Here is a 14,533-nt window from a genome sequence, read left to right as displayed (position 1 = left end):
ATAATGACTCCTTGGAGAGAGAAAAAAAATTGATTCCCCCATTACTGGTTTGATTAGCAATATCTGTAATTCCATGAAGTTGTAAAATATCTCAGCATTAAAACTGAGCTATTTTCCATCACTTGTAGAAGTAGAAGCAGAAACACAGAGATTGCCAAGTTCCTGTGTTAAACACCCTCCTGAATTCTGCAGTACTTTTACTGGCACTAGTATTAGGAAAACCATATTTGTTAATGTACATAAAGAAGCTTCAGTTTTGAGAAGTATTAAGAAATGGACAACATTAGGTGTTAAGAGATGGACAACAATCTAGAGAAGTTTATTTAAAGATATTTAAACAGAAACACAGCAACTATTTGACAAAGTGACACAACTAAATTTCAAATTACTTTTTGATAGAGAAAATTAAGCAAGTGTTTGATTAATGATGGCACTGATCCATATTGCTAAAGAAACATCATTAAAAGAAACTGCACTGTAGTGATTATTAGGGTAAGAAAAAGGAGGTTAAACACAATTAATGGGAAAAATTACATTCCAAATGTCTGATTTGCCTTTCACTTAGAAGAGAATAAGTAGTCTAGTAAATTAAAAGAAGAAATACTCATCTAAAAAGCAAAGTGAAGATTCTCCCCACTATGTTGATGTCAAACTGTATTTATTAAAGTGATTTTAGTAACTTTTTTTTAATTTATTTTAGAACAGAATAGAATAGAACAGAAACAAACATAACTATGATCATACAACAGAATTCATCCTAAATGATGGACAGTATTTTAGAATTCAAGTGCCCCTTAACTTCTTCCATCTGGACAACGAACAGTTGAACACAGAAATTAAGGGACCCGACAGCCTATCAAAACATACTACAAAAGAAACAATAAAAACTATAAAAAGTATGGAACAAAATACAGGGAACACTGCAGTAAAAAGCCTGTAACCAGCATAAAACAACATCTATTCTCATTCAGGAGCAACAAGTCATGTTATCTACTAGTCTCCAGGCCTAAAGCCAAAGAAATTGCCACTGCTCTTATCAGGCTTTGAATCAGATCTACAGGGCTGCAGGACTAGAGCTTGTCAGTCATATTTTTTCTAAGCTAGTTTTCAGCTTAGCTGCTCTAACAACCAGGTAACACAGCCTAGTCTATTTTGCATTTAACTTAGCTGTGTGACTGCATGGGCTAGTGACTACTGCTATAACAATTTTGATATATTTCTGTACCTAAAGTAGCTATTCTACAGAGAATCAGCTGTTACTGTAGAATAAAAACCTAGTGCAGAGTAGTACAATCAGAGGGTGATAGCCAAGGTATTGAAAGTACAGACACAGGGTGGCACTAGAGGAAGCAGGTCTATAAGCACTTCACTAGGTCAGTTACTAGTCATTAAAAGAAAGTAGCTCTGGGACTTGGCTAAAACTGATTTTAGAGGGAAAAAAAGACAGTGAACAAGAATCCTACACATGTAAACCACAAATATACAGAGAAGTTGCAAATCAATAAACCAAGATCAGTGTCAGGGCCCTGAGAGTACCAACAAGTCATAATTGCCCATCTTACTAGTGAAACCACTAACCCTGCCTGTGAGCCTGGGGCCTCTATTTCAGCCTCCAGACTCTGCCTGAGCCACATCATAGGAATATCCACAGCCAGACCCATCTGATGTTCTTCCCCACCTAGAGATTTTGCTTCCTGACTTGACAACAGACCCAGCTAATCCATCTGTGTGTGATAATCTCCAGACAACTGACAGAATCTGCTTTGTGGTACCATCACTACTGACCTTGCTTGTGGACAGGGGATGGTGCCTTAATGGCCCTGACACCACCTACACCAGGGTTTTCCATATTTACAGTTTGGCCCCTTTAACTGTGCAGCTCCCCTCACTCCATTAACTTCCAGCAGATCCAAAGTTGTAATTGACAGAGAATCATAGAATAATAATATATTGATGAAAAGAACCTTGAAAGGTCTCACAGGTACCTATCTTTCTTAAACTGAGGACTCCAGAGCTGGACACAGAAATCTATGTGGTTTTGGGGGGTGTTTGTTTGTTTTTTGTGTGTGTGTGTGTTTTTTTGGGTTGTTTTTTTTTGTTTGTTTGGTTTTTTTTTTTTTAAATTTTTTGGTGTGTTTTTTTTTTTTTTTATTTTTAATAATAGTTGGGCTGATAACTATTCTTTGATTAAGACTAGAATTAGTCCAGCAGTAAATTCATGGCATTGTTCATAAGGAGGGGAAATTTTGGCTCAGAAGTGGCACAAACAAAAATGGGTGGAGAATATTGGAAGCCTAGGGTATAATTCCGATGAAAAAAATTTCTGCTTTTAACCTCAGGAATATTACACCATTTGACAATATTCCAGATTTTGTTTACCACCCAAACCCAAAAGGCTGTAACTTTTGTTTCCATGGTGTTTGTTTGGGGTATTTTTTTAGGAGCCAGAACATGGTATCCAGGTAGAAGCAACACAATTCCTGCAGGAGCAGAAAAAGTAAGGCAGCAATGCAACTAAGCCAGCCTTCTACAAGTCTAGTATTTTGCCATTATTACATAATTTCAGAATTTAGAAGATATGGGTACTATAGTCATTCGTTCTCTCTTCTTCATCCTTACATTGAAATATATTTAAATTTTAAGTTCATTAAGTCAATTTATTATACCTTTCACATGTATTTTGTGAGAAAGGTAAAATTTGAGTATTGATTCACATTAATGTGTGATATTTATTTAAGAAATTTTAGATTGTTACTATTTTGAAAAAATAAATAAATAATATTGAGAATACTACTTTTCTGTTAAACTGAAATTTTATGTTTAAATGTATCAGAAATTAATTCAGAGATCAAAATGATATATAAACAGCCACCTAGAAATATCAAGAAAAGCTATGAAAATTCCTATGGGTGCAGATAAAGTCTTGTGTTCAGACCGTGAAATAAATTTGCTTTATTTAATATAACCCTAAGGATATAATTAGACCAGGTAGGCCATCAAAGTTACACATCTATCCTTCCAACCCACAAAACTGAGGTGGCTTTGTGACTTCTGATCAACACCTCATTACATTGCAGAAATATATGCAATAGCCAAAGTTTCTGCAGTGCTAGAAAAAAAATCTGAATGACAGGAGTCATTTCTAAGGTGGGTATAAGTTAAATCAACAAAGCACCTCAAAGCTCTTTAGTTTTGCTTCAGCAACCATGACCTTGCAAATATTTGTGTACCTGGAGAAGACAAGTGTGCCCTTTTAACTACAGTCAGTTATCCATCTGTACTGCATGACTCCATCCACATTAGGAATTTGGCCCATGCTGCTACATGTTATTAGTAGTGTACTTCTCCCTGCAGTGTAATGGAACGTGATTACTGTCCCACACAGTGAAACAAAAATTCATTCTGTTCACAAACACTGTCAGACAGTTAAAACTGTTAAAACAAAAGTAAGCAATAGTACTCCACATGAAAAACATTTTGATATTAAAAATATCATTCATCATTCCTTGAAATATCTGAACATGATGTTGAGAGCGTCCCTTACCTCCTCTCTTGTTTAACTTGGCATAACCTGGCACATAGCTGCTTGTCATAGATGATGAACTGCTGAAGGAGGAATGGGGTAATGCTGAGACCAGAGGTTCATCGCACTTTTCTGAAACACAAGAAAACATATTCAATTTAGGCTCTTAATTGTTCATATGTATGAAGTGGCAATGTGCTCTTTACTTTTTTTTTTGGGTGGTAACACAGTCTTATTTTTCAGGTGTGGCATGTGGTATGCATTTAGCTACATCTCAGCTTTTCACTAAACAAATAACAAACCTGCAACCAACAAAACAAAAACCCACCTCAAAATCTACAAGAAAACATACCCACACCTGGACATGAGGGGAAAAAGAAAAGGACTTGAACAAAGGACAAAATAGGATAATGGTAAAGTCCAGCCACGGGCCACCACTCTCCTTAGGGACATATCTGTAATGTTTTTGGTGACATAATCTAGTGTTAAAGAAAAGAATTTTCACAAAAGCTCTGTAAGAAGTAGATAAGATACAAATTTTTATTTCTGTAATAGAAGTGCTGATAAATTGATATTTTAAAAAAAAGAAAATAAATTAGAGGACACTAATGAATCCCTATGAATTATCACATACAACAGATTCATGGAAAAATACCCCATACTAAGTAATCTGTATAATCCATTTGAGCACTTCACTTCCATTTTACTCAGTTATAAAGAAGATTAGCTTGGTATTAGCATGTGAGATACAAAAAACCAAAATCAGCCTTTGCTTTTCTATTGAAGAAATAAGGTTAAAAAACTCCTGTTGTATGATATAAATTAGAACACAGAGATATGGGTTTGGATTTTTCAAATACTTAGTTAATGAACTATCCTTTGTCCTAGTTTTGTAAGGCATTTCAACAGATGGGAGAAATATGTAGCTTACTCATTTACTTTACCGGTACAACTTAAAAAAAGCCCTAGCCTACAAAAGTAACCTTGACTAATCTTTTTAAACACATTGCAGCACAAGCTCTACTGCAAGTGGAAACACCCTCAATTTATGTATCTAGAAAGCACTAGATCACCATAGGTGGTCTAGATCACCACAAAAGGAGCATATTTAATGATCAGCCACAACATATAGTTTTAGTATAATAACAAACTGGTGATTTGGTTGAGCTGGATCATGTGAAGGTCAAAATGATCATACCTTCTGAAGAAGAATTTTATGGGGGGAAAAAAGGGATGTGAGTTAATCAAATAATTTACAATGAAGTTCACTTAAAACATGCAGTCTCATGTAATAAAAAATATAATTACTTTCACAGCAATAGAAACTGAAGCACATAAATGCAGAAGAACACTAATTCAGCAATCAGTACTTTGACATTTAACAAAATAAATAAGTTTCCTTTACACATCTCTGAAGTAAAAAACATTAATGGCAAACCCAAAATTCGTACAAACACAAGCATGAGTAAAGGGTAACTGCTCTGCACTGAATTAAAGGACAATTCCAGTGACTATTAAATTCACTACCACACTATTTAATGATGGAAGTTTGACAAGATTAGGTAAATGGTTTCAAACACTATTGTTTATACCACGAAGCAAAAAGATCAAATTCCTTCTCCCTCTGCTTTGGCTGTGGTCAGACAGCACATTTGGTCAGAAGCCACAGCCACATATTCCTCACATCACACCACTCAAGCAACACAACAGGGTTGCACACACCTCTCCCTGGGAGCAGAGACATGGCATGGAGCAAAAGGCTGCTTTTATTTCAATCAAAGCAGTAAAAGGTTAGAGCTTAAGAATAGAAGTGAGCAGCAGATTGCCCTAATTGCCAGTTTTTGTCCTTGACATCATAATCACAGAAGTACTTGAGAAAAACTTTGTCAAATGGTTCTATATTTCTTTATCTGCAGTCTATTTTCCATAATTCATAAAAATATGTTTTCAGCTTAAAGACTGCCAGCAAACTTCTTGTGTTGTCGTGTCACTTAGTGCCACCTAGCTTGAGAGTTTAGGGCATTTGTCATTAGTCCTATTGTCTAGGTAAAAATGGAATGAAATATCTAAAAGCAAAACGATATATAATCAGAAGATTGTTAAAATCTTCTTTAACAATCTTTAACAATGTTAACCTAACAAAATCTCTTCATAACATTTTCCTATGCTTATATTGCATGATATTTAAAGGAAAAAAACCATATTCTCATCAGAAATGAAAGTTAAGGTTGAACGTGTACCTTTGTTCAGTTTCCTAGGGTTTTTTTAGTATATTTTTTAAAGAAAACTGTTAGGTTTATGTAATTTTCTGCCACCCATAGCTTCAAAGTGGAGTGAGGGGAAAAGCCTGCATCTCCATGGAAAAATATTAGAAAGACTTGGATACATAAAAAAAAAAAAAAAAGGATGTTACTTATGCAATTTAATTTATTACTAAATAGAGTGGGAGGTTATTGCTCACTATATTCTGAAAAATAAAATAAAATAAAGAAATGAAAGAGCTATCATAAATCACAACAAATAAACTTTTAAAAAGTTTTGGGTTTTTTTAAATGTAAGCAAAATCTTAATATCATAGATATCTTGATATCACTTAATATCAAATAATCACAGATTTTAGGCAATATGCTCAAGAACAACATGACAACTGAAAGAAACCTCTCCAAATAGTAGAAATTCATCAGAACATCTAGTCTTTTACTAAGTGGAGTAGTTATGGAGAAAATATCCTTTTAGTTTGACAGCTTTTATATTGGTGCTACTACTGAAGACACACAAAAGAAATATGGAAATACTTATTCGGAGAGAGTACTAATTTCTAAATCATCATTCCCCTGTAAGGCCTACCTTGCCTCTCTGCTTCACTAACCCATACACTGGGATTCGAAAAAATAAGGCAGAGAAGCTTGACTTAGTTAAAATAAATAAATAAATAAATAAATAAATAAATAAATGCTGATCCCAAAGGGAGTACCACTCTGTATTTGCCACTGTGGTCACAACTTTTGCAGACAGTTGTGAATATACTTAATCTGGTGTACATATGATTTTGCAGTATTAAATCTGAACCCTCTAAGTTCTTAATTTGGTTGGAATCAACAATGTCTGGTTGGGGGCTCGAAAAAATCAAAACATAATTGATATAGTTTTCCTTCACTATTGTTCAAAACTGTAATCCTTTCCTATACCTGTTTGGGACACCAAATAATAAGTTTAAAAAAACAACAAACAACAACAACAACAACAAACCAAACAAAACAACCCCACACACACATTTTCTCACTTTTTAAAAAAGCAAACCTCCCAATCTTGCCTGCTTATTTAGGCTTTAAAAATATAGGAAATCCTCCATAAATGGATATGAATTATAGGAAAGGATTATATTTCAAATGAATAGACTTAAAAAAGATATTACATCTCCTTAATAACTCATGACTTTAGGTGCGATAGAACAAAAGTTAAAAGACTGCTTACATAAGCTAATATTTCTAGCCCTATATAAAAGTTCCATTAAATATATTGTGCTATTTAAACTTCCTTCAGAACATGAAATACTGTTATGCCACAGATTTAAGAGAAAAAAAAAAAATCCTTGGGAACCTTTGGTTCTTTCAGCAGTTTTAGTTATTTGCTGTGGAATCCAATTTTTTACTTACTAAAACCAGAATCATATATACCTTCCTGTTACTGAGATGTAATAGCTTTCCCATATAAGTCAATGCACTGTGCCCTGTTAATCAATTACAGAGCACACTTTCCTGTCAGCATCGTAACAGCAAAGAAATAAACTCTCCTCCATACCATTTTTCTCAGTGATATATTAACATCCCAGCCAGCCTAGGTCCATTTAAATGTTAACTTTTTGAAGCAAAAAGACAATTTCCCTCCACCCTATTCTATTTAGATCAAAAGAGCTGCTAGCTTTGTCATAAATATGATGACATTTGCTACTCTGACTTCCCTATTGAGAGGGAAATAACAGTATATGTCCATCAGAAACAAGTTTCCTTGAGATACAATTAATTAGATCAATGGAAGGAAGGTCACCTAATGTCATTAAATACAAATGCAAAACATCTGCAATCCACAATCTGTTAACTCCTCAAGACTTAAAGATCATTGAAGCAAAAGAGTGTTGTGCACTTGCTCTGTTCTTACATGTTTTCTCAGGCACTTGGCTGTTGGAAACCAGGTAGCAAGTGAGATGGATTTCTTGTCCTTTCAAGTGCAGCGTCTCATATTTCTGGTGTTCATGCTCAATAGAACCAGGAAAGGGGTATGTGGCCTTTCGTGTTTTACAGTCTATTTATAGCTTATTTTTATAGTCTAACCATCTGGATAAACTAAAAATGGGCTGTCTCCTACTTTGCCTGCAACTGCTTTAATTCCCACTTAGTTAGTCCATGAACTATTTGGGGAATAGAGAACAAGACTTTTGAAAGGACAGATGTTGATTGCAGCACAAAGCAGACCATATACACACAAACTCTCTTTTTAACCCCATAGGTTATTAAAGCTTAATCCTCACTATGCTAGTGACTTCAGTGATTTTTGATGGGTAAAGCAGAGTAAAAAACCTTGATGCTTCACTGCACAGAAGTCTGTTCAAGTCCCTAGCATCCTGATCAATAAACAGGTCATCTGTAAAGCTGCTGACATCTTTTATCAAAGCCATCTGAGTAGATGAAAAAGACAATCTGCAGTTCATCTGTGTCTTCTTGACATTTGTATCTAGCAGTAGGTTTGAAATCACATTAACAACTATTTTTCTAAAAATATTTAAAAATGGGAACATTGTACATTTATAGTCATAGGTTTATAGTTTGTAGGTTTTTATTAATAATTTGAAGCTACATCAGAGGACCTCTCAGGAGGTCTTTCAAAGATTCTGTCAGCAAAGTAAAAAGAGACCTGTGTAACAGTGATCTTAAAGAAAAATACTTGGATACTGATAAACAGATTTCATCATATATAAGTGATCATGACTTATTAAGTCAGCTTTCGAATAGCAAAGGCTTTTACATCGTCATGGTCCATCGTGTGTTGACAAATATATCTTTAAAAAAACACCAAGCCCCAAATCCACAAACTCAACCATCCTGCTTTAAAATCTTCAGTCAAGATATCATATGAAATGATAAGCTAGGATCATAATTTAGTGAGGATGGTTCTAAGATGCAAACGTGCCACCAATAACAACTTTACTAAAAAAAAGATCCATATGTGTGTGACAGAAATTAAGTACTTGAAAACTTATCAAATTAGAGTCAAAAGGGCAAATGACTGCAATATCAATATTGTGTTCTGATTCCAAAGTAGACCCAATGAATCACTAGCAGAATATGAAAGAGATGAGTCAATCTGTAGAAGCATTGCAAAAATATCTTAGCCAAGAAATATAGAAAGCCCTGGCTTTCTAACAAAAAGCCTTAACCATTTCTCTTTTACACTATACAAACAGATTATTTAAAATACAAACCACAAAAACTTAACTATTAAAAGTATATCCAACTCATTAGTTATACAAGAATGCCTGTCCAGTACAGGAGGGAAAAAAGTTAAAAGTTATTTTAATCTTTCCTTGTAATGCAAAAGACTCATGTTTTAAATATGAATTCTAATATAAATGTTGGGGAGCAAGGGATAAAATCATATCATCTGGGTTTAATTTCTACTGTGTGCTAAATACTAGTTATTCTAAACACAGTTTTCTCCTCCGGTTTGAATATGTAATTTCTCTGTAGCACACTGAGGAGAAAGAATAAGCCACCAAGCACTTCTGAAAAGCAGTCATGAGATTGCAAGGGCACTCTAGAATGTGGATAAATACATATGGGAATTGGCATATCTCCAATGACAACCAATAAGAATATTAATGTGGCTGGATTGGATTGCAGTGTTTTAGTATGCTGAGACAGGCTTACTTTTCATATTGCACAGGCAGGTTTTATAATCCGAAAATGAATGCTAGAATCCACGAAGTTTAATTCACAAGACTGTGCCCCCCAAAGAGTAGGAATAAATAAGCATGAGTAACTAGAACACTTCATGTGCTGTTTCAAATGAACTTTTAAAGTGATGCTAACCAAAAAGTGAGAGATACTTCAAAGCAGCTCATTGTCAATGAAAATCCCTTTAAAAATCAAACTTAGAAGCAGGTGTTATTGAGGACAGTCTGTCACAGGTTAATTTCAATGACAAGAAATGCAACCTTGGCCCTGTGCCACAAGCCTGTTGCTCAGTATGATACACCTGTCTCCAAACTTCAGATCATGAATGACAGGAACACTGCTGGAGATGTCCTTTCCTAAGTCTGCAGAAGGGTCATTAATGAAAACAATACTCAGGGCAATGGCTGGAAAAATCCAGGGAGGATATACCTCATGCTGCAGATACTTAAGTCAGTGAGGAATCAGTGAGAAGTTTATCAAAGACCTCTTTCTCTTATGGGGAAAGGAAATACACTTGGCAAGGAAGTATTAGCCTTTTTTACACTTGGGGTGGTTCAACCAACCAAGCTTTTTTGTCTTATGCATGTTTTATCGTTTTTTCTTGGCTTGGAAGACAGTCAAAAAAACCCTGCCATATAATGTTACTTTTTCTCTCTCAAGATAAAAAATCTAACTTTATTCCTCAGCATGTTTCTTAGACTGCTTTATCTACTAGATAGGGATGATGATTGGTAGAGCAGAAGCTTGATTTTTCACTTGCTCCTGTCCCACCTGTTCTCCATATTGCAGAAATCTGCTGCTTCCCCACATGACTGACACTTCACAGGACAGTCTTGACACACTGCTAGAGAGCCAAGTTCACATTCAGCTTCAAAGGCAAATAAGTTCAAGTGTAACTGAAGATTTTCTGTATCCCTGGAGCTCAACTGTAATCTTAAAAGATTAGAGTGGCTCATATTGATCACCTGGGATGTTTCATATTCCACTTCAAGTTGCCTACCATAATACAGTGTTTCTCAAAAGGCTGACTACAGCTGAAAAGGAAAAAAAATGTAGCAGTTACTTTTGCTCCTCCTCCAAGGTGGTCTTCACACAACCCTTAGTGATCAAAATTACTTCTTTTGAGGTTTATTTCAAGCCTTTCTCTAGATCTCTGTAAGGAAAAGAGTAAGTTCTGGAAGATGTTATTCTATGGCAGTTACTTCTATGCAGTATCACAAAAGAGGACGGGCCTGTTTCTTTGTTCCAGTTCTGAATCAGAAATTTGTCTCTGGATGCATTACCAGGGCCATTTCTAAAAGGACATTTGGATGCCCAGAGACAAAACGTACTTACAGGATTTTCCTGAATCTTACCTGAATCTAAAGTTGTTACCTGAATTTTATTTCCAATACCTCTTTACCAGTTTTTAGAGTAGCCAATGACTTATTATTCTGAAAGATCATAGTATAGCTATGTATTTTGACTCTTATAAATTAGTGTCCTATTCAATCCAAAGACCAGGTTACTAATACGTAACAAGACTTTGTTAGCTTGAGGAATTTTTAATCAACTTTTTTAAGCACTCCTGGAATAAAATATTACAACAATTTTATCAGATATTTCTGGATACATTGCCATCATCAAGTGACATACAACATAATCCACACTACTCTCTGTACTTCTGTCCTTAACCACTGAAAATGAGAAAAGGTTTAAAATAAACATCAGTACTTGTGATCTGCAATTTACCCAGAGATATTAGGATTTTTTTGATTAAGCAGCCTCTTGAAATTAAAATTTATCAAAATTTCAACATTTCACAAAGGAAAATTAGAAAACTGTACCCAAAACTTGTGTAATTCTACTTTTCTGAAAAGTGTCATTATTTAAATTCTGTATTTATGAAAACAGATATTTTCTTTAGTATTTTACATGTGGAAATGAACTCATAATAAAATGTGTTGTTTATTTTATTGTTTAGTAGAATGCCATTTTAAATTATTTAAAAGATATATTCTTTTTATAGTTTCTAAGCTATAGCTACAGTAAGGTTACTAAGGCAACCAGTGTTGGCTGTTGGTTATGATTTGGTTTTGGGTTTTTTTATCAGAAGAGAGTGGACAGAGGGAGTTTTGGCATCAGTTTAAAACAACAGCATATCTGAATTGCCTTTGCTTTACCTTAGAGCCTGCAGAGCATCCAATAGTCCATTGACAATTTGGCAAATGTTCCCACCCTTGCTACTGTGTCTTCTATGAACACATTTGTAAAGTGGTTTGCATGCTATGAAACTCAGAATTCTATGAAAAACCTGCTATCTTTTTTTGCTCATTTGAAAAAAACCTCAACTACTCAGGTCAATGGCATCGGGAATAATTGAAAGTCAGTCAGTCAGTCTCGTTGTATACTTGGGCTTTCGTTAAACTGCCCTTAGTGCATAAGCAATAATAGACTATCAACCCTATGCAAAGTAAAACTCATGAATATTTCCATATTTTTGCATATCCAGTCCTCAGGTGCCTCTTCAGTATTTAACCTTCTGACACACAAATATACTTCTTCACCTCTTCACTGCTGAAAATACCTGAGCATTTTAAAAGATTTTACAGCAAAGAAAGCTCCATCTTAAGTATCTTCACAGGTAGGTATGATTTTTCACAGCCTGGTACTTATCTAGGTATGGAGAAGCCTGGAGTCAGAATTTTAGAGCAGAGAGCACAGGAACCCACAATGGTAAAGGAAAAGAATACTGGAATTGCTCACAATTTTTCTTGTCATGTCTTATTTAAATTAAAATACACTTGCAAGTTACCTCGACTATGTTCTTCCTCAGTCAACTTTATATCAAGTATCTTTTGTTTATTAGGGGGAAGGGGTGGTTTTGTTTGGGTTTTTTTGTGGAGGCGGATTGTTTGTTTGGTTTTGTGGGGGGTTATTTATTAGTTTTTCAGGAGCTAGGGATAAAACACTAATGCATAACAACTAGTTGTCTGAAGATTTTTATCAGTCAGCTTAATTTTTCATCATTACTTTAGCAGGCTTCCATCTCTAAATTTAAGCTTCTATCTTTAACAAAAACGTAATATGTAATTTTTTCCTTATGGTGCTACTTATTTTAATGTTCCCTTTACTTTTACAAGCTTTATATCAACATAATTCTTCTGAGTCTAGGGATGTTAATCCAGGTTTTACCTAATTTAAGCAACACCAAAACAAACAATGAGAGACTTGAAAATTAGTGGACACTTCACCATAAAAGTCATGCACACAGAAGGTCAAATGTTAATTCTCAAAATAGCTACAGAAAAAAGATCTTTTAAACTTGGTGTGTAGAATGAATATAGAATTGTTTCACAAAATGAGGGTTGTTCAAAATATTTTTTTATCTCATGCTGTTATCTACTTACTTACATTGGTTTGAGATGCTTGACTCAAAAAAAAAGTGAATTCAGAGCAAAAGCTGCATATTCCTCTCTGAAGGCCATACTGGAAAACTTCACTTTCCCTTTTATGGCTAAGGACGAAACTGTTTCTAACAGGCAGACAATAATATTTAATACCATGAAGCAAAGAAAACACATTGCATATTTGGTTCAATGAGCAAAAAATAGAAACTAACGGTGAATGCAAAAAGCAGCAAAACATCGTTTCTTAATTTACACAGCAGGAAGTAAACACCACTTAAGCCTAAACTCAGGGTTTTATTCAAAGGCATTATTAATTTCAAGTTTGTGCATTGTTGTTTACCTTCATATCCCCTTTGGAGAAAACATGTCATTTATAGCAGAAGCTATTAGTCTGCTGCTTATCAGTTGCCTACTGTTAGAAGTGACAATAGAAGCAAAGACCAAAAGGAGTGTGATCTATGAATTTAACCATAATATACTGACAGACTACTTTTTTCCTGAGAGGAAAAGACAAATAAGGTGTTTCCTGCCTCTTCTACTTAAAGCTTTATTTTCCCCTCCAACTGAGTATAAAAGGAATGCTTTCTCAGTTCCTCACAGTGACGCATGGGAGGGTTAGCTCTGATTGCATTTTGCCACTTCTTTTGGTAAAAAGCACTCTTTCTCAAAATATCAAGTGACCACAAAAAATAAATCATCATAATACATTGACAAAAGCACCAAGGAAACATCTTGAAAAGGTATTTTTGCAGGTGAAAAATATTTTTGTGCTTGCTTTAATGTACAGTTTATGTGGCATACATTTAAGATCATGTTGGCCTTGATTTGATTTTCCAAAAACAGAAGATAAACTTACCAATTATGGTAGTATCTTTTTCACGTTTTATAGGGCAAAAATCTTATTGAAATTTTGATGAACAGAACTGTAGCTAGGAAAGGAACAACAACAACAAGAAAAAATTTCCAGATTATTTGATAATAGAAAAATGTGAACACAGTTTAGATTTCTGAACTCCTTTCTTTATTGTAGAGCAAGCTGTGCTACAACCAACCCATGAGACGCAGTATTCTCTCATAAACTCAAACCAATTATGGAACACAGCTGTGAATTTTGGCACTAGAGGCCCAGATTTCTTACACTAACACCTTGAAATAATCATATGTAAATCAGAGCAGGCTAACAAGTATTTTCATATGTTGGTACAAAAGTCTGCAAGTTGATTGCAGTAAGTGTTCAGCATCCTTAAGCATACTGAAGCAACAGTACAAGATGCAAGTCAGCTCAGGACAGTAGCTTCATAGAACACACGTTTTGCAGATTCTTTATTCCCCAAGGTCTGAAGTACCTAGCATTTAATAATTAAAGATAGAATCCTTACTTTTTTCCCTAGAGGCTAAAGAAGATATCACACTTTTATGATACAAACAAAAAGATTTGCACAAATTTGCATATCTGAAGCTGAATAGAGCATTTTTCTTTATGATAGACTTACAAGATAGATAGATGAGAATGTTTGACTCACAGTTGTAAAGTATTTATAGCACTTCTTTTCTGACATAGGGTAGGGCAACTAGCATCACAAGCAAACCCCTCACCAATCAGCTTGGATCCCCGGCTTTATAGAAGGAGTAAAACTTCAGAGTAAAGTCAATGTTTCAACTAAGTTAAT

The 14,533-nt window shown here is 34.7% G+C and overlaps 1 protein-coding gene across 1 annotated transcript in view; it reads right to left on the bottom strand.

Annotated features, from left to right (window-relative positions):
* CNTNAP2 (contactin associated protein 2) overlaps positions 1 to 14,533 on the bottom strand; it is a 1,021,111-nt gene that overhangs the window by 696,208 nt on the left and 310,370 nt on the right. Inside the window, exon 2 of the mRNA XM_050333690.1 lies at positions 3,545 to 3,655. Coding sequence (XP_050189647.1) covers positions 3,545 to 3,655 — 111 coding nt within the window. The remainder of the gene's footprint in view (positions 1 to 3,544; positions 3,656 to 14,533) is intronic.

This window comes from Myiozetetes cayanensis, unplaced genomic scaffold (assembly GCF_022539395.1).
Source record: "Myiozetetes cayanensis isolate MyiCay16 unplaced genomic scaffold, myiCay2020 scf1, whole genome shotgun sequence".
NCBI lineage: Eukaryota > Metazoa > Chordata > Aves > Passeriformes > Tyrannidae > Myiozetetes > Myiozetetes cayanensis.
The sequence above is the reverse complement of the archived record's forward strand: the minus strand, read 5'-3'. Positions and strand labels throughout refer to the sequence as shown.